Source organism: Thamnophis sirtalis, unplaced genomic scaffold (genome assembly GCF_051295495.1).
Source record: "Thamnophis sirtalis isolate CommonGarterSnake01/CBP01778 unplaced genomic scaffold, rThaSir2_p1.2 scaffold_8, whole genome shotgun sequence".
NCBI lineage: Eukaryota > Metazoa > Chordata > Lepidosauria > Squamata > Natricidae > Thamnophis > Thamnophis sirtalis.
The window spans coordinates 18,927,771-18,952,401 of record NW_028261388.1 but is presented as its reverse complement, the minus strand read 5'-3'; the positions used below and the strand labels follow the sequence as shown (position 1 = coordinate 18,952,401).

At 40.3% G+C, this 24,631-nt stretch overlaps 1 protein-coding gene across 1 annotated transcript in view; it reads left to right on the top strand.

Annotated features, from left to right (window-relative positions):
• The first annotated feature begins 13,139 nt into the window (after positions 1–13,139).
• The window catches only part of EXPH5 (exophilin 5), a 62,982-nt gene continuing 51,490 nt past the window's right edge, over positions 13,140–24,631 (top strand). The window contains exon 1 of the mRNA XM_014060400.2: positions 13,140–13,478. Within this exon, the coding sequence (XP_013915875.2) occupies positions 13,360–13,478 (119 nt within the window). The 5' untranslated portion in view covers positions 13,140–13,359. The remainder of the gene's footprint in view (positions 13,479–24,631) is intronic.

The following is a 24,631-nucleotide window of genomic DNA, read 5'->3' as shown; positions in this document are numbered from 1 at the left end:
ATAATATTCTGCTTTTTCAATATTTCCCAGGGTATTTCATTGCGGGGGGGGGGTTAACTTCCTACATAATCTTGCAAATCTAATTGTGCTGTACCTCTTCCTTATAGTTCAATGAATTAGGAAAATATCTGAGCCACTGCCATATGTTACCTAGCTATTATGTACTTAACAAATGCTTTAGTCCTTTCTGAGTTTTTCAACCTCAGCAATTTTAAGATTCTAAGAGCTGAAATCCACATATCATAATGTGGCTGAGGTTGAGATCTAGGCAATGGAGCTTACATATCTCAATCAAGGCTTTCTTCCTTAGTCTTATGATTTGTGCCCTTCAATTCCCAGAATTCCCTAGCCAAGGTACAGTGAATGGACAATGATGCCAGCTGTTTGGGGTTGCATTTCACCAAGGTTAAGCATTGTGGGGGCAAAGGTTGTGCACTCCTTTTTAAATTTTCAATGGATTTTGTCGTTCAAAGTACTTACAAACATCAATATTAATCATGGCAGTTGTGTTGCTGAACCACTAAAAATGTAATTGAAAAGGACTCCAAGTTGCAAAAGAGTTTGAGAGCTCCAAGTTGCTAAGATCCCGTCTAGAAAGAAAATATGTATTGTCCTGCGGAACTGTGGCCCATTTCTAGAAGTGGCAACCCTGGTTGTAACAGCAATTTACATGTATCACTGTCAACTGTTAACCTTCACTTTTTAATTTCAGTTCTGGTCAATCTACAGTGAGGATTAATGAGATTAAGGTAGATATTAAATTAGGCAACTAATTTAGATCATGTATTTCATCATGTAAAAAAAATGTGACATAATCAAAAAAAATCTCACAATCTTTAGAAATCTTGTTTGGAAGACCTTGTCATGTTTATTTTTAGAGTGGTCATGCTAATTTCTATGGTCATAAACTGGATTAGAGACTTTTAACTCTTAATTCCCACAAGAACTACAATTGTCCAATAGCAGAGCTAGAGAGTTCAACTAGAGATTTCAGGGCTTATCTCCAAACTTTAATTTTGGGATGTTTTGGAAAAACTCCAGGATAAAAACATCAACACAAGGTAACTTAAAGTATAACTGACTCTCATGGTTTTAGGGTAGTGGTAATTTTGGAAAAGGAGCTTGTTTTGAGGAGGGCAGTTACAAAATGTTGAGGTTTCATACAAATATCTTTAATAAAGCCAGACAGAGAAAAATAAGATTCTTTTTTTACGGTGGAGATAATTTAAGGGGCCCTCAGTCTATATCCAGAAATATTAATAATTCCCAGCTGGCAGCAACTTGTCAATTTTGGCTGATCCTGAAAAAGCTAAGGAAAACAGGATTCAATCTGTGTTGGTCACCAGTGATGAAAGAAATGTCCTTCTGGATTCAATAGCAATAGCGGTTTACAGAGTCAGCATATTGCCCCCAACAACAATCCGGGTCCTCATTTTACCCACCTCGCAAGGATGGAAGGCTGAGTCAACCTTGAGCCGGTGAGATTTGAACAGCCGAACTGCTGAACTGCAGTCAGCTGAAGTAGCCTGCAGGGCTGCATTTAACCACTGCGCCACCTTGGCTCTTATTCGGCTCCAAGTGGGGGAAAAGACACTGGAGACATGGAGGCTGCTTGGAAAGATGGTGTATTGGTGGACAGGATCACATGGTTTGAGCTCTGAACAGAAAAGGTGATCGCATGTTTTAATGTTGGTGGAGAAGAAGAGAAGGGCTGAGGGAGGGGCTTGCTAGGCTTTTTATAACCTGTTCAGTCCCACCTCTCTGTTTCCTGTTCCTGTGTAGGAAATGTATTCTGATTGGTTGTCAGACTCCCATAGGGCCATGCAGGGGCAACTCTCTAGGCTGCGTTTTGAATCCAGGTTTGGTTGAGTTCTTAGATGCCATTTGGTGAGTTAGGGCCAATATTATCATGCTTTAATCCCATCCCCTGAAGCTGAAGTGGAGAAGTCTTTATTATGTAAAGCAGACTAGTTTGGCCTTCTTAATGGCCCATTGACAAAGTGGGGATGGGAAGGAAGCTACAGGCAGCTATTCTGTCTTTTAAAACATGTTTCTTTCTTTTCACATCCAGAGAAATATTCTGCCTTTTCAATATTTCCTAGGATATTTCATTTTTCTGGGAGAGGGCTAGGTGATAACTTCCTACACCAGGACCAGAGGTTTAGTCTTCCAAGCTTTTGGACTTGTGCTGGAGCGCAATGTCCATTCTGGTGGAGAGAAATTCCCTGAGGATGGGCTCCAGCATGAGTCTGAAAGCTCAGAAGACTAAACCTCTGGTCCCAGTTATATGCAACATTGTCCTTGAACATATATATTTGCCTTCATTCCTAAGGAGAACACAAGGAGAAATCCTAGACCAGAGGTGTGATTTCATTGAGGGCTGCATCAGGGTTGTGTTTGACCTTGGGGCACCGGGGTGGACATGACAGCTCGATGTCACTCATGTCCGGGATGTCTATGATGACCTGAGCGCTCTGCCAGTGAAAATTGGCTCCCAAGCTCCGTTTCGGCTGCGACGGTCTCCTGCAATACTCTGCCAGTAAAAATGGAGCTTGGGAGTACTGCCCGCAGCCCTCACGTCACAAGCTCTGTTTTTGGATGTGATGGCCCCCTACAACCCTCTGCCAGCAAAAACTGAGTTTCAAGTGCCACCTGCAACCCTCATGAGCTCCATTTTCTGCTGCGATGGCCTCCTGCATCCCTCTGCCAGCAAAAAAAAAGAGCTTGGGAGAGCCGCACACAGCCCTCTCAAGCTCTGTTTTCGCTGGCAGAAGCACTGGGGGGCAGTCCTTCACTGTTTTCAGGGCGGCCCCGCAGGGCAGATCTAAGCACCCCATGGGCCGGATCTGATCCCTAGGCCTTGAGTTTGACACCTCTGTCCTAGACCAATAGACTAGACATTAGAGATTGCAAAGTAAAAAAAAAACCTCTCCAAAAGGTTATTTTACTTGTTTATTAAATTTCTACACCGTCTATCTCACCTGACTCTGGGCGGTTTACAACAACATAATAAAACAGTATAAAAACATCACATGACATGGTGGTGAACATGGAGATGGTGACGCTGCCAGAAAATTACTTGGACCTGTCAATGTACGGTAGTCATCATGAGTCAAGCTGAATTTGAGGGAGACTTTTCTAAAGCTAGTAATGAAAAGAATGTAAGTGCTAGATAAATATGGAAGCATTTGTTTTTACATATGTAACAGGGTAGCTTACATTTTGCCATAGTCCATCTGGCATATGGTTCAGCTGTGACTAAAAGAAAAAGAAAACATCGCAAAGTAGGGAACATTTAATTCCCAAGCTAAAGGCAAGAGAGCAGTAAATGTTGTTCCGAGGAACCATTTGTGCCTATCTCAAATTAGGGAATGGTGAATAAAAAGGAAGAGCTTTTGAAGCCTGAGTTCCTGGAAACCTGGGCATGCAGTGATAGGTGTGGTTATGCCAAACCTAGGACAGAGTTAGTCATCCAACACGATTGAGTGGAAAATAGAGAAATGGACCTATAATGAGACTAGAGCAAGGTTGCTGTTTTATCCTGGCTTATTCAACTGCAACGTCTTAAAAACACAGCTTGGCCATTTTTTTTCTGGCCACATTTTAAAAAAATGCATTTTCTTTCTTCAATGGCTGCAGGGAATATAGCAATGGCATGAAGGTACAGGCAGTCCTCAACTTACAACAGTTTTGTTTAGTGACCATTCAAAGTTCCAACGGCACTGAAAAAAGTGGCATGAGGGTTTTTCACACTTACGACCATTGCAGTATCCCTATAGACACTTGATCAAAATTCAGAGGGCTGGCACCTGGTTCATATTTATGATGATTGCAGTGTTCCAGAATTGTGTGATGCCTTTTGTGACCTCCTTACAAGCAAAGTCAATGGGGAAGCCAGGTTCACTTAACAACCGTGTTACTAATTTAACAGCTGCAGTGATTCACTTAATAACTATGGCAAGAAAGATTGTAGAATGGGGCAGAATTCACTTAACAAATGTTTAACTTACCAACAGAAATTTTGGGTTCAATTGTGGTCATAAGTTTGTTATTTAAAAAAAAACAGACATATTTGTGTCCGTGCGTCTATGATCAATAGTCAGGATAGTTCCTGCAATCACACAATCAAAGCTCTTCCTTTTTATGTACATCAAACATCTTGATACATGCACCCCTGGAATGAATATGCTCCAATATTCTATTCCACTTGACTTTATCCAAAAGGACAAGTTTGGGTGACACAAGCAGAATTACACTGTGATTTCCAGGTAAACATATGGACTAACAGTATTCTTTGCATGAATCCCACCCAGCGTATTATGCTTTTTTGATTTTCTCTCTGTTTCATTTTAGGCATATGATGCAATTATGATGCATTGAGCAGCTGTGTCTCCCTAATTGTGCCATACTGAGACACTTAGAAAAATTAGGATGTACAATGGAAGATAAATAACCTGTAGTGTTGGGAGTGCAGTATAGGAAAAAGAAAGGAGGCATAGTCTTTTAGAGAGAGAGAGAAATCCATTTCATGCAATCACAAAGCTTCTTAAAACTTCAGCTCTCTTCTTCAAGCAAGATGTGTCAAGATTTTATGGATAGGAAGGAGGACAAATTCTAAAATAAACAGCTAACTCTTGATACTACTTATTGAGCTGAGAAATTACATATACACCCTTTTTGATTTGATTTCAAATATCAGGAATGTGGTCCGGATTAATATTATCTCTATCCCCTTAGGGCAGCCAAACAATGCACTTGATTGCTTCAGGGGGTAATCAGTGAGGGGGTTATACTACCGGTAGTTACCTTAAAGAAAGAGGTAGTGCAACCACTCCTGAAAAAGCTTTCTATTGATCTGACAAAACCTGTATTCAGATATACAGTGTTTTTTTCAGTGGAGATTTGAGACAGCATAGTAAGTCATAGATTCCTAGATAAAGCAAATTATGTTGAGCCCTTTCTATCAACCTTGTCAGATAGAAATTATATTGATTGCTCTACTCTAGCTGATGACCTTTGGGACTTGGATGGAAATAGTGCTAACCAAAAATAATCAACTCAGCAATAACTCACTCCTGTTGATTTTAATAGGAAGGGGTGTTCCTTCACAAACCATATTTTTTTCAGAACCGTGTTTTATTTATTTTTTTTCCAGATTGAGGATAGGGAGACCAAAAGCAAAGCTGTGGAACATAACAATAGTTGTTTGGGATTTGGCAGCTTATAAATTATGTACAATAATACAATGCTTTATCACAGCACCTTAAGGTGTTCCACATTTGTACATGCTAATTTTCCGACATACAATATTGCCACATGATGATATATGTGCTTTTGACTTATTTTTCCTGTGACATTGCCTGCTTTGAATAAGCAGAGAGATCACCATCTTTTCCCTGGAGTAAGATTGGTCTCCACTTAAATAACAAAAAAAGCAGCTTTGTTGGCTCATTCTCTCCTTGACTCATCCCCAATGAGTGTAAAGAAAGGAATGTGGTCCCAACTAACATGTGGTAACCTCTTCATTAGGAGTGTTTCTGTGTAGTGCAGGATGCACTGCTGACATTTTTTTTCAGGCATTACAAACCACAGCAGTCCTCAAGTAAGATCCACAATAATCCATTTACATTTAAAATCAATAACCAATTTAATCTAAAAATATAAAATTCCAAATGAAACATCGGCTAACCTGCTTAACATTTTCACCTGTATCCTTTTAGGGATAGTGATTCCAATCTGAGCATCATCCTTAATCTTGCATTCTTTTAATTTTATGAATAAGAATATAATAATACATAGGAATATGCCAGAGGTGGTATTCAGCAGGTTCCGACCGGTTCTGGAGAACCGGTAGCAGAAATTTTGAGTAGTTTGGAGAACCAGTAAATACCACCTCTGACTGGCCCCGCCCCCATCTATTCTCTGCTGATCGGGAGGGAGTGGGGATTTTACAGAACCAGTAGTAAAAAAATTTGAATCCCACTACTGGCATAGGCTCATATTTGCACCTGTCCTGTAGTGGTAAGTGCTAGTTGTTTCTGGCTCTAGGGGTGGTGCTCATCTGTTTCTAAGCCAAAGAACTAGCACTGTCCGAAGACGTCTCCGTGGTTATGTGGCCAGCATAACTCAACACCGAAAGCACATGGAATGCTGTTACCTTCCCACCAAAGGTGGTCCCTATTTTTCTATTTGCATTTTTTACATGCTTTCGAACTGCTAGGTTGGCAGAAGCTGGGACAAGTAACGGGGGCTCACTCCGTTAACGCGGCACTGGGGATTCAAACTGCTGAACTGCCAACCTTCCAATCGACAAGCTTAGCGTCTTAGCCACTGAGCCATTGTAGTGGTAGCAGCAGTGAGATGTGTATCCTTCTATGTTCTTAGCAAATTGGTGGAATCTCATTTAGTTGCACTGACTGAAGGATGGGAAGATTGCTGGGACATGGTTGTGAGACCTTTTACAAATAAAGTTGCTGATACTTCTCATTTAGTGCCAAGTACCAGTTGGGACAGTTAAACAAGGTGGTGTCTTGCAGTGTTATTTGGGATTCTTTGTGTAGAATTTGAGGAAATGGATGGAAACTAAAGTATGTAGCAAGAGCATTGTCATTTATGCCTGGATTCTTGACTCCTTCAGGCAATGGGAAGGACATGTTCGACTGGATTTGAGCAGAGATTAACGCCTATTTGAGACAGGGTGAGGTGCCATCAACCCTGAAGGAGGCAGTACTATAATCTCTCTTGAAGAAGCTCTTTTTCAATCCAGCTGTGTTTATCAATTTGTGCCGAGTCTTCAGATATAGGAGATGGTGCTGAAACTAAGGATAAAGAGCTATATCTTTAGAAAGAAACTAGCTAATCTAATAAACAGACTTAGTCCTGTAGGAAGTTAGCAACCACGCCCCTCCCCTAGAAAAATGAAATATCCCAAGAAATATTGAAAAGGCAGAATATTATATTTCCCTGGATCAGAAATGGAGAAACACGTTTTTAGGCAGGAAACAGACTCACTCTTAATAGCCCCCACTTTTCTTAATGGGCCATTAAAATGCCTGAACCAGTCTATTCTACATAACAAAGAGTTCCCCTTCAGGTCCAGGGTGATGGGATTAAGGCATGATAGCATTAGCCCCTTATCCAACTCACCACATGGCATCTGGGAATTCAACCAAAGTTGGACTCAAAACACAGTCTAGACTCTAGAGAGTTGCCTCTCCATGGCCCTATGGGAGTCTGGTAACCAATCAGAATACATTTCCTACACAGGAACAGGAAACAGAAAGGTGGGGCCGAACAGAGTATAAAAAGCCCAGCAAGCCCCTTTTCCCTCTTTTTCTTCTTCACCCAACATCTGGAAGCATGTGATTCACCTTTTCTGTTCAGGACCTCAAACCATGTCTATCATTAAACCATCTTTCCAAGCAGCCTCCATGTTTCCAGTGTCTTTTCCCCCCACTTGGAACTGAACCCAGAAGGACATTTCTTCCAACAGCCTGTCATGCAAAGAGGCATACAAATGCCTCAAAAAGACTGCATTAATAAATTCAAAAATAAAAGATTCTGTAAGCCACACATTTTTACATGAAAAACACATACACTGAAGAAAATCTGTGTGAATCCTTTTTTTTCTGCTTCATTATAAACCATTCAGAAGCTACAATTGATCCAAAAACATAATGACTAGATTGCTAGCAAGAGAAGACCACTATTGAAAGTGTGAATTTATATGACATAGCTTTGGATTACTTTTAAGAAACATCTCCGCCAAATGGATTCTGACAATTCTGTGCCCTCATCCCTGATGGAAACGTTTATAGTCCAAGCTTCTTGAGATGAGAAAGACATAAACCCAAATGGAGTCCTTCTCCATTGTGGCCCCATAGTCAGAAAAATAATCCTCTGACTTTCTGTAAAATGAGGATGATTTTGTTTAGATGGGACGTTGCTTGCCAGCTTCAAACAATTTATTCTAATTTAGTCCTACAGTATTATAGATCAGTTTTGTATGCATTTTTATATATACAGCAATTTAAATAAAGTGAGGGGAAAAGTAATCTAGTTCTATACATATACATATAATATTAGATGATCGTGGCATTGCAAAGATCAAACAATAATTAAACACCTTTGATCTACCCAAAAGGCAAATGATTCAGAGAACATTGTTTGTTTTATGCATATCTTTATTTTCCACTGACAGAACACAAAATAATATGCATGGTTCTTCCCATACCTATCCCGCATTTCTTCTCATGACAGCCCTGCTCTAACTGGCCCAGTTAGCTGCCATTTTTAAATCAGAAATGATGAAGAAAATTATCCTAACCCTCCAGTGGTGGGTTTCAAAAAAATTTAGAACCTCTTCTGTAGGTGTGGCCTGCTTTGTGGGAGTGACTTGCCAGCCATGTGACTGGGTGGGCGTGGCCTACTTGTAAAATGCGGTGAAACTCACTTAACAACACTCTTGCTTAGCAACCAAAATGTTGACTCAGAAACTCTGGCATTTGAAGCACGCAAGTCTTAAAGCTGTCAAGTTACAAGACCCTTGCACCCCTAACCCTTTAAAAAAAAAACAGGCGTGTTCAATCTTGACAGCTTTAAGACTAGTGGACTTCAACTCCCAGAATTCCTCCTCTCGCTCTTCATCTTGATGATGTGCGGACGGGTGGAGGAGGGAGCTGGAACCGGTTCTAAACGGCAGTGTAGATTTGTGGAACCTCTTCTATAGAAGAGGTTAGAACTGGCAGGAACCCACCCCTGTAACCCTCCCTCCAACAACACATCACTTTCTTTAAAAACTGTTTCCCTCTTGCTCTATCTAGTCAAGGCAATTTTATACTGAAACAATGGAACTGCTTCTAGTTTGCTTAGTTTGACAATTGCCAATGTCATTCTGAGGTTGTAGAACTTTTTAAAGAGCCATGGATCTCTGAGGAAAATACATTTAAGTTTCAATAATGAGAAAGTTGTTGCTTTTTTGAGTGCTGCCTATATCGAGCCAACAACTCAGCAATTTCTTAGTTAGAATATTCCTCATTGCAATGTCTTACAATAGCCCATGTTATGGTGCCTGTGAAACAGAAAATTGGCCCGAGGTAAAAACCAAAGTACTGTAGCGCTTCCTTCTCAGTTCATGTAAAGCAGCTGGAGGGGCTGGCAGTTTATTTTATTTACATGTTAAAGCTTACTTTAAAAGAGGGAATGGAAAAACAACTTCCCAGTCAACAGACTAGTTTAGAAAGTTGAAAACAAGTTGGATTATGGTGAGAAAGCCAGAAAAGCATAATTAATCTCTACAATTGCAGTCTTGATTCCATCTGCTAAGTACTAAAGCACCTCGAAGGCACGTGTAAATTATAAGACTGGGCCATGAGCAACTGCTCACTACAGAAACATATCAAGATATACCCCTATGCCATTTAAGATTAACATATGGGACTATGGGTAATTGGGTATACAGTATTCTTGATATAAGAATAACAGTGAGGTGAACAGCATTTTGTGGATCAAAAATGCTTCAAGATTTTTGGTTGCTGGAAATAGTGGTCAACAACTTTCACAACTGTCCTCATTTTTTCCCATATTATCATCTTAGCCTTTCAGTGTGGATTCTATTTTCCTACATTGTTCATCATATTAGTTTTATCATGGGAACTCTCTCACATAACGCAAAGATCACACGGATCAAGGAAGTCAATTACACTTACTATTAAAATTCCACACAATTTTATTTGAGACCTTAGAGATTTATTCTCATGAATGGCAGCAAATGCCCCTATACATAAGGACAATTTTCTCTTAACACCGCAAACAAGAAAAACACACTGAATGCCATATAATAAAATATTTGTAAGCTTATATCTATAGAGCAGGGGTGTCAAACTCGATTTTATCGAGGGCCGCACCAGGGTTGTGTTTGATCTTGGTGGCCAAGGTAGGTGTGGCCAGGTAGGCGTGATCAGCTCAACGTCACTTGTGTCAGGGGCGCCTGTGGTGGCCCCAGCACTCTACCAGTGAAATGGGCTCCCGAGCTCCATTTTCCACTGTGACTGCCTCCTGCAACCCTCTGCCAGCGAAAACGGAGCCCCCTTTTCACTGGCAGAGGCACCGTGGGCCAGTCCGCTGTTTCCAGGGTGGCCCCGCAGGCCAGATCTAAGCACCCCACGTGCCAGATCCGACACCTGGGCATTGAGTTTGACACCTCTGCTATAGAGGAATCTGTGAATAAGTGATGTGTTATTGTGGTTAAATAATACAAACACTAAACCAAAGGATTTAAACTGCCCAGAGTCTGGAAGTTGGGGGGCACAAAAAGTTTATTGTTAAACTTTAACTTTCAATTTATTGACACTGAAAAAAACTTTACAGAGCTAAAACAGGGCAGTGGTTGTTAAGAGAGGGATCTGGACATTCCATCAAGGGCTTTCTTATCTTTTCTATTTTTAGTATAGAACCAAGGAGTACTACATATTTGCATTTGTTCCATAGTGTAACTTTTCCTGTAATTTAATTAATTGATTTAATTAAACTTGTCTTGCACGTTATCTTGTAATTATCACAGTTATCTCCCAGAGCAATTAATTCAATCAGGAGCAGACTGGATTCTACAGTTCTTCAACACCTCTGGGCTAATTGATATGAGGTTATCACAATTTTTTGCTTTTCTTACAATTTTTCCATACTCTGCTTTTTTTTTTTTTAGTATTTCAACTACCTTTTTTTTTCTTTTTGCAACATTGCCATTTTTGCAACTTTCACTATAGACTATAAAACCCTCTATTTACAGCAGTATATCAGCCTAAGAATAAAACTATATGGTTCATTCATTAATATTATATATCTTGGCACCTGCTTTAGTAACATTAAATATGTGTGGTGCTAATTATCCCATTAAGTTTTTTATCCAGATGTTGAGGGTAATTTAATGTGATTTTTAAAAAGTATTACAGACATTTGACAGAAACCATCCCATAGACTTCGAATTTAGACATAAAAATTTGAAGTGTATGAATTCTGTAAAAGTCTGCAGTAATTTTATGTCTTGGAAAAATGTAGCTAGCCATATTGATCATTAAAGTTGAAAAAATATTTAAAAAAGAGGTCCCAGTGTAGAATAATGGCTTAAAACATGAATACAAGGTATTTGTTTCCTAATCAGCCACAGCTTGGAATAAACAGACAAAAAAATCCTGCATCTTTTTTGGAGCAAAATAAATGCTAACTTGCAAGCTAGCTGAAGAATTGAAAGTTGAGAGTTGAAGTCCACGCATTTTAAAGTAACCAAGCTTGAAAAATACTGCTTCTAGAACCATTTTATATGAAAACCTAGAGTATTTTTAAAGTAACAATATCAAAATGAACAGGTGTAACTTTCTAGACCTTACTCTCTAACTATTGCTATCCATCTGTTTACCTTTGCCTTCATTACTTGTTAATCTTTAGATGCATTTTTGATCAGACTTTGCTTTCAAGATTCAACTCCAGATGCACCATTGCATATGTATCTCTGCTTCACCAATCACAATTTGAACTGGTCCCCACGTTTCTCCTTATCCATCTTCTTCAATAGTGGGTGAAACCCAGATGATAGTTTGTTTTATTTATTTATTTTAATAAATCAGGACTGGCTCAATTCACACAGGTTAAAGTAGCTCTCCCTAATCTGTATAGATTGCATGTGTAGTTCCCAACTCCCACAATCCCCCTCCCCGATATGGTTATTACAGGTTGTCCTCAACCTATGATCACAATAGAGCCCCAAATTTTTGTTGCTAAATGAGACATTTGTTAAGTGAGTTTTACTCCATTTTACAACTTTTCTTGCCACAGTCATTACGTGAATCACTGCAGATGTTAAGTTAGTAACACAATTGTTAAATGAATCTCATTTCCATAATGACTTTGCTTGTCAGAAGGTTGCAAAAGGCGATACCTGACCCCAGGGCACTGTCACTGTCATAAATATGAGTCGGTTGTCAAGGGGCTGAATGTTGATCACATGACCAGAGAGGAATAAGTCACTAACTTTGGACAGTCACTAAATGGCCGTCAAGGACTACCTGTATTCAAGAGTTCTGAGAGTTGATGCACCCAGGTTGGGATGATTGTGTTAAGCTGTGGGAAGTTATCATCCAGCCCTCTCCCAGAAAATATCCTAGAAAATATTGAAAAGGCAGAATATTTCTCTGGATGTGAAAAGAAAGAAACATGCTTTAAAACACAGAATAGTTGCCTGTAGCTTCCTGTCCATCCACACTTTGTCAATAGGCCATTGAGAAGGCCAGGCTAGCCCACTTTACATAATAAAGACTTCCCCACTGCAGCTGTAGGGGGGAGGGATATTACTCAACTCTCCACATAGCATCTGAGAACTCATCTATACCTGGATTCAAAACAGCCTAAAGAGTAGCCCCCTGCATGGCACCATGGGAGTCTGACAACCAATCAGAATACATTTCTTACACAGGAACAGGAAACAAAGAGGTGGGACTAAACAGGGTATAAAAAGCCTAGCAAGCCCCTTCCTCAGCCCTTCTCTCTTCTCCCCAACATTGAAATATGCGATCACCTTTTCTGTTCAAGGCTCAAGCCATGTGGCCCTGTCCAACAATAAACCATCTTTCCAAGCAGCCTCCATGAATCCAGTATCTTCTTCCCCACTTGGAGCTGAACCCAGAAGGATATTTCTTTCAACAAAGCCATGACACAATATTTTACAAGCCGGTGATTGAGTTCACCTATGATATGCCAAATAGAACTTCAGGGTATTATGGCTCAGTTTCAACCATATCGATTTGACTTTTGCATAAGTCTCTTTGAATGTTAAAAAATAACAGCGCCTCTAAAACTTGTGCCACTGATCTGAAGCTACATTCACTCCTTTGGCTTATCTTCCCAGTATATTATCTCTCACAGCTTTACAAATGCGTCGGCCGGAGCCAAAGCAAACAATTTCTGTCCCGAGACCTTTAAAAAAAGCAAATATTTGAGAAGGAGAAACGCAGCGACCCAGGGACACCTCAAGAAAGGGAGATCCCGCCCCTCTCCGAGTCAGCGATTGGCGCATTCCGACTTTCGGATTCAAGCGCCAATGGCTGGGATAGGTCAAGCCAGCTGTCAATCGCACAGGTGTCTCTCTCGGGCAGGTCGCGGCTGGGCGCACTGACTACCGGTTTTAGTTCGCCCTATCCCGGTTCGCGAGAAAGAGCGAGCGAACTCCGGTCGTCCCGTCGAGTTCCTTATTCGCTTGTCGGATCCGAGGCTGCGCTTTCCAGGCAGGGCGCGGCGGGCGATGCTGGTAACGCAGAGCGAGAGGCAAAGGTGAACAGCCCGGCCGACCTCCAGAGCGCCAAATCCAGAATGAGTCGGTCATCCCGCGGCATAGATCTGAGTTTCTTAAATGGCGAGGAAGCCCGGCAGATCCTCAAGGTGTTGGAGCGGGACTCGCAACTCAAAAAAGCCGAAAAAGAAAGGCTGAGGTAGGAGATCCGCTCTTGCAATTCTGCACCAAACTAAATTCTTTGCAAACCTGTTGCGTTTCCCGAAATGTGGAAAGCTTCATCCTACCCATCTGGAGGGCAACACATTTACTTACTTACTTACTTACTTACTTACTTACTTACTTACTTACTTACTTACTTACTTACTTACTTACTTACTTACTTACTTACTTACTTACTTACTTACTTACTCAGTTAGTTAGTTAGTTAGTTAGTTAGTTAGTTAGTTAGTCAACCTTGTACAAGATAGTACGAACAGGTATAAGCATAAACATGGACATGAACACTGGAAATAGGTACCAGTAAATGGGGACAATAGGACAGGAACGGTAGGCACACTGGTGCGCTTATGCACACCCCCTTACAGACCTCTTAGTAAAGGGGTGAGGTCCAAGCTAGACAGTTAAAGGTTAAAGTTATGGGGGTTTGAGGATGTAACAACAGAGTCGGGTAGTGCATTCCAAGCATTGACCACTCTGTTGTCAGTTTGGAATTTGTTGTCAATTTCATTTGGAAGGAGACGTCCTTCCCGAGAGGCATTGGGCAAGAGATGCTGTCTAAATCTTCATGCTCCTTTTAGGATACGGGGTAACGGCTGTTTGGATCTCACCCTGGTCCTTCCTGAGCATTGGAACATTAGTTCATCTGTTTTTTAAATATATATATATTCCTGAGCCCCAGGTGCTTTTTCGCAGCTGTAGGTTGCTTCATTCTGACTTGGGCGTAGATTTAGTTCCCGGATTTCTCAGGTGGCACACATTTCCTTTACAAGAAAGACAAAATTAGAAAAGACTTAGAAAAGAAACCGGTTGGTCTTGAGGCAATACAGGCAGATTTCAGCTGCTGGGCAAATTGGTAGTATTGCTGGGAGTAAAAAATAGAGCGGCAGAGAAGTGAGGACAGGAACAGGTACTCTGATGGACGTATTCTGAGATGCTCGTTTTTCTACAGTAGTCCCAAAAGTGGAATTCAAATTATTTCCAGTCCACAACTCTTGTAGATTCCTGGTTGATTCGTATGAAGTTATATCTGTTTTTCTTAGACTTTTTAAAATGTTTGGACTGGTTTTTTTTTTCTCTTCAGCACACAGGATAAAGGAGGGAAGGCACTGACTACATCCTGGTTCATCTGCAAAGGGGTTTGTTTTTTTTTTTTTTTTGGTACATCTTGGATATTTCAACAGAGCGCTTCGATAAATTTATCTGAAGTAAACCCAGCTGAATATATTTGGATTAAAAACAATAGGATGGTGTATTAAATGGTCTTTTACTACTAGTTTATAATAGACGACTAGCCTTCAAACATTGAAAATAAGTATTTCCATTTTCCTTTGTGACAGCGCCTTAAGCTTTGTTCCCAAGGAAAAGTCTATTCTGATGCTCCCTTCACTGGAGAAATTGAAAACATCACTGCCTCCCAGCAATTCATCTCATTATGAGCCAGCTGCATGCATATATAAGCATTACAAAACATCCTACCTATTAGCATCAAAAGTCAAATTTGGGTCAGCTGAATGGAATCATAAAACTCTTTTACTGAAATTATATCATAGAAATCCTCATAAATAAGGTTTTCCATATAATTCTCACTTTGATCAGGAGACTCAGCTGTGATAGCGCCGTATGAAAACGAGTCTTGTCAATTTCAGTTTATTTCAGGATATGAAATAAGTATCTGATTAAAATCACAGGTTTCCTGTGTCCAACACCTTGAGAGTTAGTTTCATTGTTTGTAGTGGATTTCTTTTCAAACTAAACATATAAGGCAGGGCTGTCAAACTTCCGGCCTGCGGACCAGATGCATCACGCGCTGGCCACGCCCATGCTCGGTTTAGCGAAGGGGGGGAAGTCCCAATATGTCATGTGACAACGCCATGACGACGCGAGTCTGACACCCCTCCTCTAAGGAAACTCCCAACACATGTTTGAGCTTCTTCCGCTACAATACGCTCATTTGTTTTTGGCTATTAGCATTTGTAATATACACTATACAGAGAAATTGAGTACAGATAGTCCTCGGCTTACAACGGTTCATTTAATGACTGTTCAAAGTTACAATGACACTGAAAAAAAGTGACTTATGACCTTTTTGCACACTTACGATCACTGCAGCATCTCTCATGTGAACAAAATTCAGATGCTTGGCAACTGATTCATATTTATTACAATTGCCGTGTCCCAGGGTCATGTGATCACTATTTGCGACCTGAAAGCAAAGTCAACGGGAAAGCCAGATTCGCTTTACAATCGTGTCACTAACTTAACAACCGCTGTGATTCACTTAACAACTGCAGCAAGAAAGGTTGTAAAATTGGGCAAAACTCTCTTACCAAATGTCTCCCTTAGCAACAGAAAGTTTGGGGTCAATTGTGGTCGTAAGTCAAGGACTACATATATACTTGCAAGTTGAAAGATTTGAGGCTGTTTTGTGACGCTAATTTTCAAAATGTTTCCTTTGTCTCTGGTACCTGTTCGTTTGCATGTTAAAGACATCATATCATCACTTGAAGGGTGCATAAGGTTAATTTTCTATACCATGTAGAGTCTGGATGAAACAATTTATAAATGTTATGAATAAATATATAAATAAACTTAGTATTGGCTCCTAACAAGACAAAGTGAAGCTGTTGACTGAACATAGACTGTTTTGTTTCTGGACTTCGTTTCGTTTTTAAAATTCCTCCCAAGCGCTTTAATTCTTTCTTTAGGGGACTTTGCTCTATAGCTTGCCTATTTAAATTCCAAAGAGTTCAGTTGGGTTATTAGCTAATGGAATGGGATTATTTAGTTACATGCCCTCGTATCCTAAATCTCATGTACAGAATATTATGAGTTATCCCAACTTAAACATTAGATATTTACACTAGATATTTTGTTTTTATACTATGTTGACTCTTCATAGTCTTTCTCATAGAATGTGCTATGTCCACATAGTTTTTCTGAGTGCTGTGGAAGTATTGTTCTTCCCTTTCCAATGTAGCATCTTGCAAATACGTTAAAGCTGCATCTCTCAGAATTCAACTATGCTGCTTGAAATTTAGGGAATTGTCATCCCAATATATTTGGCTGGCTGGGAAATTCTGGAAGTTGAAGTCCACAGGTCACAGGAGTGTTCTTGGAGCCAACATTGGACATCCACTAGAGAACATAAATACTAATGGAACTCATCATGGATAATATTGATCCTTGTCAATACTCCTTGTCAATATTTACCCTAGGGAGTTCACTAATAGGTTGCATAGTACTTGTTGAAGGGTTTTACATAGCATTGACCCCATGAGGGCTTCTTAGGAGGAGAAAAGTGTTCCAAGCTTTTTGGAAAGGAGGGGCAGGCATGATTTTATAAATTCACTTTGCAGGTATTAATATTGCTATTAATTCCCTCTTCCTTTTTCTGCATTCCAAGATATCTACATGGAAATTTAGGTAAAGGGGATTTAGACCGATCAGCCAATCTTGACAATTTTACATTTCTTTATTAAAAAGTAATATATATTTTTAATTTTAAAAATGCTGCTTACAGATTTGATGAGAAATGAATACACACACACACACACACACACACACACATATGGTTCGAATCCCAGTAAGGGTATGGCTAGCTGATGAGAGCTAAATAGCTTGAAATAGATCTATACTAGTCTCCCTTTATTTATTTATCAGCACAAATAAAACACACACACGCGCGCGCGCACACACACACACACACACACACACACACACACACACACACACACACACACACACACACACACACACACACACACACACACACACACACACACACACACACACACACATATATATATATATATATATATATATATATATATATATATATATATATATATATATCCATTCTGAACATACATTAAAGTTAAACAGAATTTCCTGGTTCTCAAATCATTGTTTTTGGTTGCTAGAAATCCAAAATCCACTAACTAGAACCAGAGCAAAAAACAAAAATACATTGTAGAATTGAGAAAAAAAGAATAGGCTGCTACTTAAAAATTCTTAGCCCATAAAAAATCAGTTTTTCTGAGCTTTTTTTCATTTCCACAGTCTAGTCTAGGTGGCAGTAAAATATTTTTTGAACAGTTGGGTAGCTGGAAAAGATCAACTTGTATATCTGCTACTACCTTCTATCTCTGTTCAACAGCCTAAAGACCATAATCCATCCACCTCATATATTATAATAAGCTTGGCCCATAGAATAGTGTGAAGGCCCGCCAGTGGCCAGCAGAGCTGGCAGCAGATTTGCAGTGAGGAAGTTGGGGAGGAACATGGACCAGTCCTGGAATCTGGGGAAGGCTCTGATGAGGACTCTGTGGCAGAGGCAGAGAGGGGTCCAGAGCGGTATGCCAGGTATCAGCTACCTTCAGAGTCAGACATCAGTGAGGCAGACGAACAGCTGGAGCCTGTTCCCAGTGTGCGCATACACAGTGTTACCAGACAAAGGGAACAACTAAAGAACGGGTTGACATGGGAGTAAGGCCAGATGATGAATGGCCCCTCCCAGAGGAAATAAAAGAGGAAAAAAAGGGGAGTGGAGTTTGTCTCCTGTCAGCTCTTCAAACCAGATAAGGTCTGTGACCATAAATCCTCCTTCGAAAGACTTTGCCAGCTGTGAATGAGAAGAATTCACTGTAAGTTTTGAATGATCAGCATGGCAACAAAATAACAGATTAAAACTAGCTTTGATTTAGCAAGTATTTGCTAGTGCTGATTAAGTTCACATGTTTGAACACATTTAATTTGAATGTGCCCTTATTTAATTTGGTAATATCTATCATTGAAACAAAGGGAGTTTTTTGAAAGCATTTAATTCACAAACCTCAACTTTTCTCCTTATCCTTATGGAAATTAATGGCTTAGCTTGGAATTTAATTAGCAGCAATATCCCAAGGCAAATGGAAATTGGCCTTTTTGTGTACCACTATACCTTGATTTCTTCCCATTAGCATAAAAAAATAAATTGCACACACAAAAATGCTGTTATGCCACTCCTCTTCCATGTCCAGGATTCGGGGGGCAGGGGGAATGGAAGGATCATAAGTGTTAAGGACCAGATGACTGCAAAGTCATCTGGTCCTTAACACTTATCCACCACCACTATCATGTCAGAATCAATCCTTCCTCCCTACCATCCCATCATTCTGCCAGAGTCAATGAAGCTTCTTGGATGAGAAGCAAAACATCTTCAAGAAAAAAACAAGAAAATCCAGTTGCCTCCTGAAAAAGCACCTTTGGGACATCAGTCTAGTGGTTAAGGCACTGGGCTAGAAACCAGGAGACTGTGAGTTCTAATTCCGCCTTAGCCATAAAAGCCAGCTGAATGGCCTTGGATCAGTCACTCTCTCTCAGCCCAACAATATGTGTTTACTCAAAAGTATCTCAATGGCATTTATCCCCCCCTAGTAAGCAAGTACAACAAGGATATACATCCTAAAGCCCATTTAAAATTCTAACTTACAAGCTGCCTTGCATAAATTTGTAGGCCAAATTCATCTGGCGGATACCAGATTGGAAGATTACAATAGAGACAATAAGTTGCCTAACTAGACTACATGTAAGGTATAAATTAAGCAGTGTTGTGGTGTGTGCAGATAATCATATGAAGATCATTGTCTTTTATCTCTAATCACAAGCATGTAAATATTCCAATTATGCCACCTTTTTTAAAGAACCTCTAGGCTTAATGAGACTAGTTGTTAACCACAGCAATGAAATTAATTCAGTCTTCAGTTGAACAGATACTGCTTTGTACCAACTAGTCTACGGAAGTATTAGAAGGGTGTTTTCAGGCTATTTGTTTTTATTTAAACTTACGTGTAAAGGTGGAGTTCCGCTCCCTGATATTCAGGCTGATTATAACTTCTCTGAGCCAATGGTGGAAACAGATGATGTAACTGTACATTAATAGACTATTGTTTCACATTGCAGTTCATTTTGCAATGAACATTTCTAGAGTACTATTAATTTCCCTCCCTGATGAATCAGTTTTAAGTGTGCCTAAACCACGTTCATTTAAACCAGGTTAAAGAGCTAGTCCATTGTAACCAAATTTCTGGATTAGGATCATGCCCAAATTAAACTTTATAGGGAGTCCTTGATTTATGACCCTAATCAAGATAGGAATTACAATTGTAAATTGTGTTGCTGTTAATCAGGTCATCGCGTGACCGATCCGATTTTATGATTTATTTTTTTTGTGGCGAACAAACTAAAGCAAATCGTTATGAACATTAAGCAAATTTGCTTAAGTTGTTAAGCAAACACAGTCATTAAGCAAATGCCGTGGTCATTAAGTGAGCTTGTTGCAATGAGTGTTTTTTTCTAGAAAGCAGAATTAAATGCTAGTTTCTGGGGGAGGGAGTAAATCGTGGTCACGTAACTGTAAGACGCTTATAAACATCCATAAATGCAGGCCAGTAGCCAGCCACCCAAGACACAACCATGTGATCACGAGGGGAGGGGTAGTCATGAGAACTTTAAATTTGAACCTTTTTGGGGTCCATCGTAATGTCAAAACGGTTGCTAAGCAAGGACTAACTGCAATTACCTAAATTTAGTCTCTGAGCAGGTCAGATTAACAGATTCACAGAGTTGGAAGGGATCTTATAGCAGTGGTGAAATACATTTTTTTTACTACCTGTGGGCATGGCTTAGTAGGCGTGGTGTGGCTTGGTGGGGGTGGCTTGGTGAGCATGGCAGGGGAAGGATACTGCAAAATCTCCATTCCCACCCCATTCCAGGGGAAGGATACTGCAAAATCTCCATTCCCACCCCATTCCAGGGGAAGGATACTGCAAAATCTCCATTCTCACCCCATTCGAGGTGAAGGATACTGCAAAATCTCCATTCCCACCCCATTCCAGGGGAAGGATACTGCAAAATCTCCATTCTCACCCCATTCGAGGTGAAGGATACTGCAAAATCTCCATTCCCACCCCATTCCAGGGGAAGGATACTGCAAAATCTCCATTCCCACCCCATTTCAGGGGAAGGATACTGCAAAATCTCCATTCCCACCCCATTCCAGGGGAAGGATACTGCAAAATCTCCACTCCCACCCCATTCAAGGGGAAGGATACTGCAAAATCTCCATTCCCACCCCACTCTGGGGCTAGCCAGAGGTAGCATTTGCCAGTTCTCTGAACTACTCAAAATTTCTGCTGGTTCTCCAGAACCTGTCAGAACCTGCTGGATTTCACCCCTGCCTTATAGATCATCTAGTCCAACCCCCACTCAAGCAGGGGACCCTACCCCATTTCTGACAAATGGCAGTCCAGTCTCTTCTTGAAAGTCTCAAGTGATGAAGCCCCCACAACTTCCAAAGGCAACTTCTGTTCCATTGGTTGATTGTTCTCACTATCAGAAAATTTCTCCTTATTTCTAGGTGGAATCTCTCCTTGGTCAGTTTCCATCCATTATTCCTTATCTGGTCAGCTTAGCCAGCGTGCCTTATGAACTGGAACAGAATATAATTTAAGGTTCATCTTTTCTTCTGGCCTCCAAACACAGAGTTAAGAGCCTCCCTCCATTTGGATCATCTCTGCATTGTTTCTTTTCATCTACTCTAGGGATGCACAGAACAGTGAAACAAGAGTTCCTAATGGAAGAAAGCCAGGCTTACACTGAGCCCAATACAAATTGTATAACTTTGGGGGGGGAGGGGTTACCCTCCTGCCCTATATTACAAAACTACCAGCATTACAGGTAGTCCTCGACTTACAACAGTTCATAAAGTGACCGTTCAAAGTTACAACGGTACTGAAAAAAGTGACTTATGGCCATTTTTCACACTTACAACCTTTGTAGCATTCCTACGATCATGTGATAAAAAATTCAGATGCTTGGCAATTGGTTCATTCTTATTACCGTTGCTGGGGCCCATGGTCATGTGATCACCCTTTGCAACCCTTAGACAAGCAAAATCAATGGGGAAGACAGATTCACTTATCAACCACGTTACTAAATTATCAACTGTAATGATTCACTTAACAACTGTAGCAGGAAAGGTCGTAAAATGGAGCAAAATCCACTTAACAAATGTATCCCTTAACAACCGAAATTTGGGGGCCAATTGTCATCATAAGTCAAGGACTACCTGTAGATACTTCTTTCCAGAAAGTTTTTCTCTCCAAAATATGGTCGTTTGAGGAATCTGGGTTCATTTTTTTGTTATTGCATTTGTTTGTTTCTTGGCTATACATAATATTCCCAGGTTGTCCTCAAACACCGAAGATCAAAAGCATCAACACTTTTCCAATCATGCTTCTTCAAAGTCCAACTTTTGCTTTCATAGAGTATTTAATAGAGGAAAAACCTAATGGGATGCAATTATTCTCTCTCTTAAATTGGTTATGTTAAAGTTATTGAATGGTTTCATGAAAAGGACTGAAATGTTCTATAAATGTTCTATAAATATCCAGTCAATTGTGTTATTTTATATATTGGTTTTTAATTGCAAGCTGCCCACAGTTGCCTAAGAGTAAGGTGGGCTCCAGATGTAATAAGTGGGGGGGGGGGAACAAACCCTAAGCATAAATGAAGATTTATTAAATGTCAACTATGAAGGCAAAACATGAGAATGTTTTCATCCCTTGTAATAAACTTTTATTTCATTAGAAAGCTGAGTAGCAGACAACAAAAAAGTATTACAATAATAACTATCTTTCTTTCCCTCACTTACACCATTTCAATAAACAAGCATTAGGAAGCAATTATCTCCAGGGATTTGAGAGTATTATTAGTCCAACTTGATTTGAACCCACAAGTTAGGCAACTGATGCTTCTTGTTTATCCATGGTTATATAATACATACTAATTCCCCGGCCTCTGCCTTTTGTTATAAGACTTAACAGGATCTTCTTATCTTCCTAGGTCTCATTTCTTACAGTAACTTTATCACTTTCCTTTGGTGCTTTAACTCTTCATTATCTCATTATGGCATAAAAGTTGTACCTAATCATATGTTCCTCGTGTTCCCTGAAAATAAGACAGGGTCTTATTTTCTTTTGACCCCCAAAATGAGCACTTGGCCTTATTTTCAGGAAGGTCTTATTATTTTTGAGGTGCAGGAGGCAGCAAGTGTGATCACCTCATGGCTGCTGCTGTGTTGCAATATTTGGGGGGGAGAGCTTATTTTGGGGGGGGAAGACTTGTTTTAGTGCATGCGCTCAAAAGCCCAATTGGGTTTATTTGGGGAGGTCTTATTTTTGGGAAAACAGGCTACTCTACCTTACAGTAGCAGTCCTCGATTTAACCACTTATCGCCTAGTAATCATTCAGAGTTACAACGCCCCCCCCAAAGGTACTTATGGTCCGATTTTGAGGTTCTGACTGGTGTCCCTGGCAGTCACGTGACCATAATTTTGGTGCTTAACAACTGGTCATATATATAACCATTTGCAGCTCCTCACATTAGCACTACTGTCCCTACTCTCATAAACTTTTGAGTTTTCCTTCCTTTTTCAGAAAACAAGAATAATTTTCCAAGTCTATAAATCTTCTTTCTGCAGTTTCAAAGAGAGGGAGAGGGAGAGGGAGAGGGAGGGAGAGAGAGAGAGAAAGAGAGAGAGAGAGAGAGAGAGAGAGAGAAGGAGAGGCATGGATAGATCATTTGCCAGAATATTTCATTTATAGTGTGCAGTTTTCTGTGAACCCCAAAAATTGGGAGTATTAACTATTTACTCAAAAATTGAGTAAATCCTGGTTAAAAATCATATGCAGAGAAGTTAGTCATAGTTAAGATTGTAACATGAATGTAACCATTACATCAAATGTTTTATTTTCTCTCTATGTGCATGGTGGCGCAGTGGGTAGAGTGCAGTACTGCAGGCCACTTCAGTTGACTGCTATCTGCAGTTCAGCGATTCAAATCTCACTGGCTCAGGGTTGACTCAGCCTTCCATCCTTCCGAGGTGGGTAAAATGAAGACCCAGATTGTGGGGGCGATATGCTGACTCTGTAAACCGCTTAGAGAGGGCTGAAAGCCCTATGAAGCGGTATATAAGTCTAACTGCTATTGCTATAAGGTCAGTTCAGATAGGATGTACATATCATTCTCCTCTTTAAAGATGGTACATGGCAATGTGTTGGGCATCCCCAAGCAATAGCCACCAGTGTCAACTAGCAAAGCATCCTTGGCCTGCTCTTGAGTTGTCATAGGAAAGGGGGGATGGGAAACCGATGAAACGGCACGGTAGCAAAGACAGATGCACATTCCAGACTTATCTCTCTCAAGGCTGTATCCTATGGTTACTTACACCAGCCAGATGGGAGTGATCTCTACAACCCGTGAAATTGCCCCGTTGGCGAATGTGATTGACACACCCTGGGAGAAGACGGAAACAGGGTCATGATTGGGGCCGTAAATTATGTGGGGTCATAGCTGGCTTCACTTGGGAATGTGCCAACATGAAGCTCCTAAAAAATAATGGATTTCTTTTGAAGCTTGGCTTGAGGCTCATGATTTAATTAGGGCATACCTAGGAACCCTGACAACCATTTTAATGATGGTTCAAGGTTTTGGAAAGCCCATGAAATGAAAGTGATAAGGTGCTCATTCTCTGCTTACTTCTGCAGTTAATTCAGTAGTTGATTTTTCTGGCCCTAGTTGACCAATATCTCTCTCTCTCAGGAAGGAGAGCTGAGATCTATCTGTTTCTTTCTGGTTGCACTTTCTGCTTCCTCACTTGCAAAACATTGAAGAAGAACTAACAAGAAAGATGATGACATTGGAGCCAGAAGTTCTAAGACTGCTGCCATGGTTCCTAAACTACAGAAAACCCTTCATGCTCTCTGAGCTTAGTTGTTTTCTTATAGACATTTCATTACTGGGTAACGTCTACTAGCACTGATGATGTTACCTAGTTTAGGTAATGAAATGTTTGCAAGAAAACAACCAAGCTCAGAGAGCACCAAGGAACCCTCATTTCAACCCTGAGTTACAAATATTCTCCTTTATTAGATAAAGTCTTTCTTATTTCTCTGGTCCTAGACAGATGAATTGGACAATCAATTGCACCACACAATCTAATTTGAATATGTAGTGACAAGAGTTCTCTAGTTCCTGAAACCCATTTTCTGTAGATCTCATTTTTGAGAGGAGAAGATAAGAGGTACCAT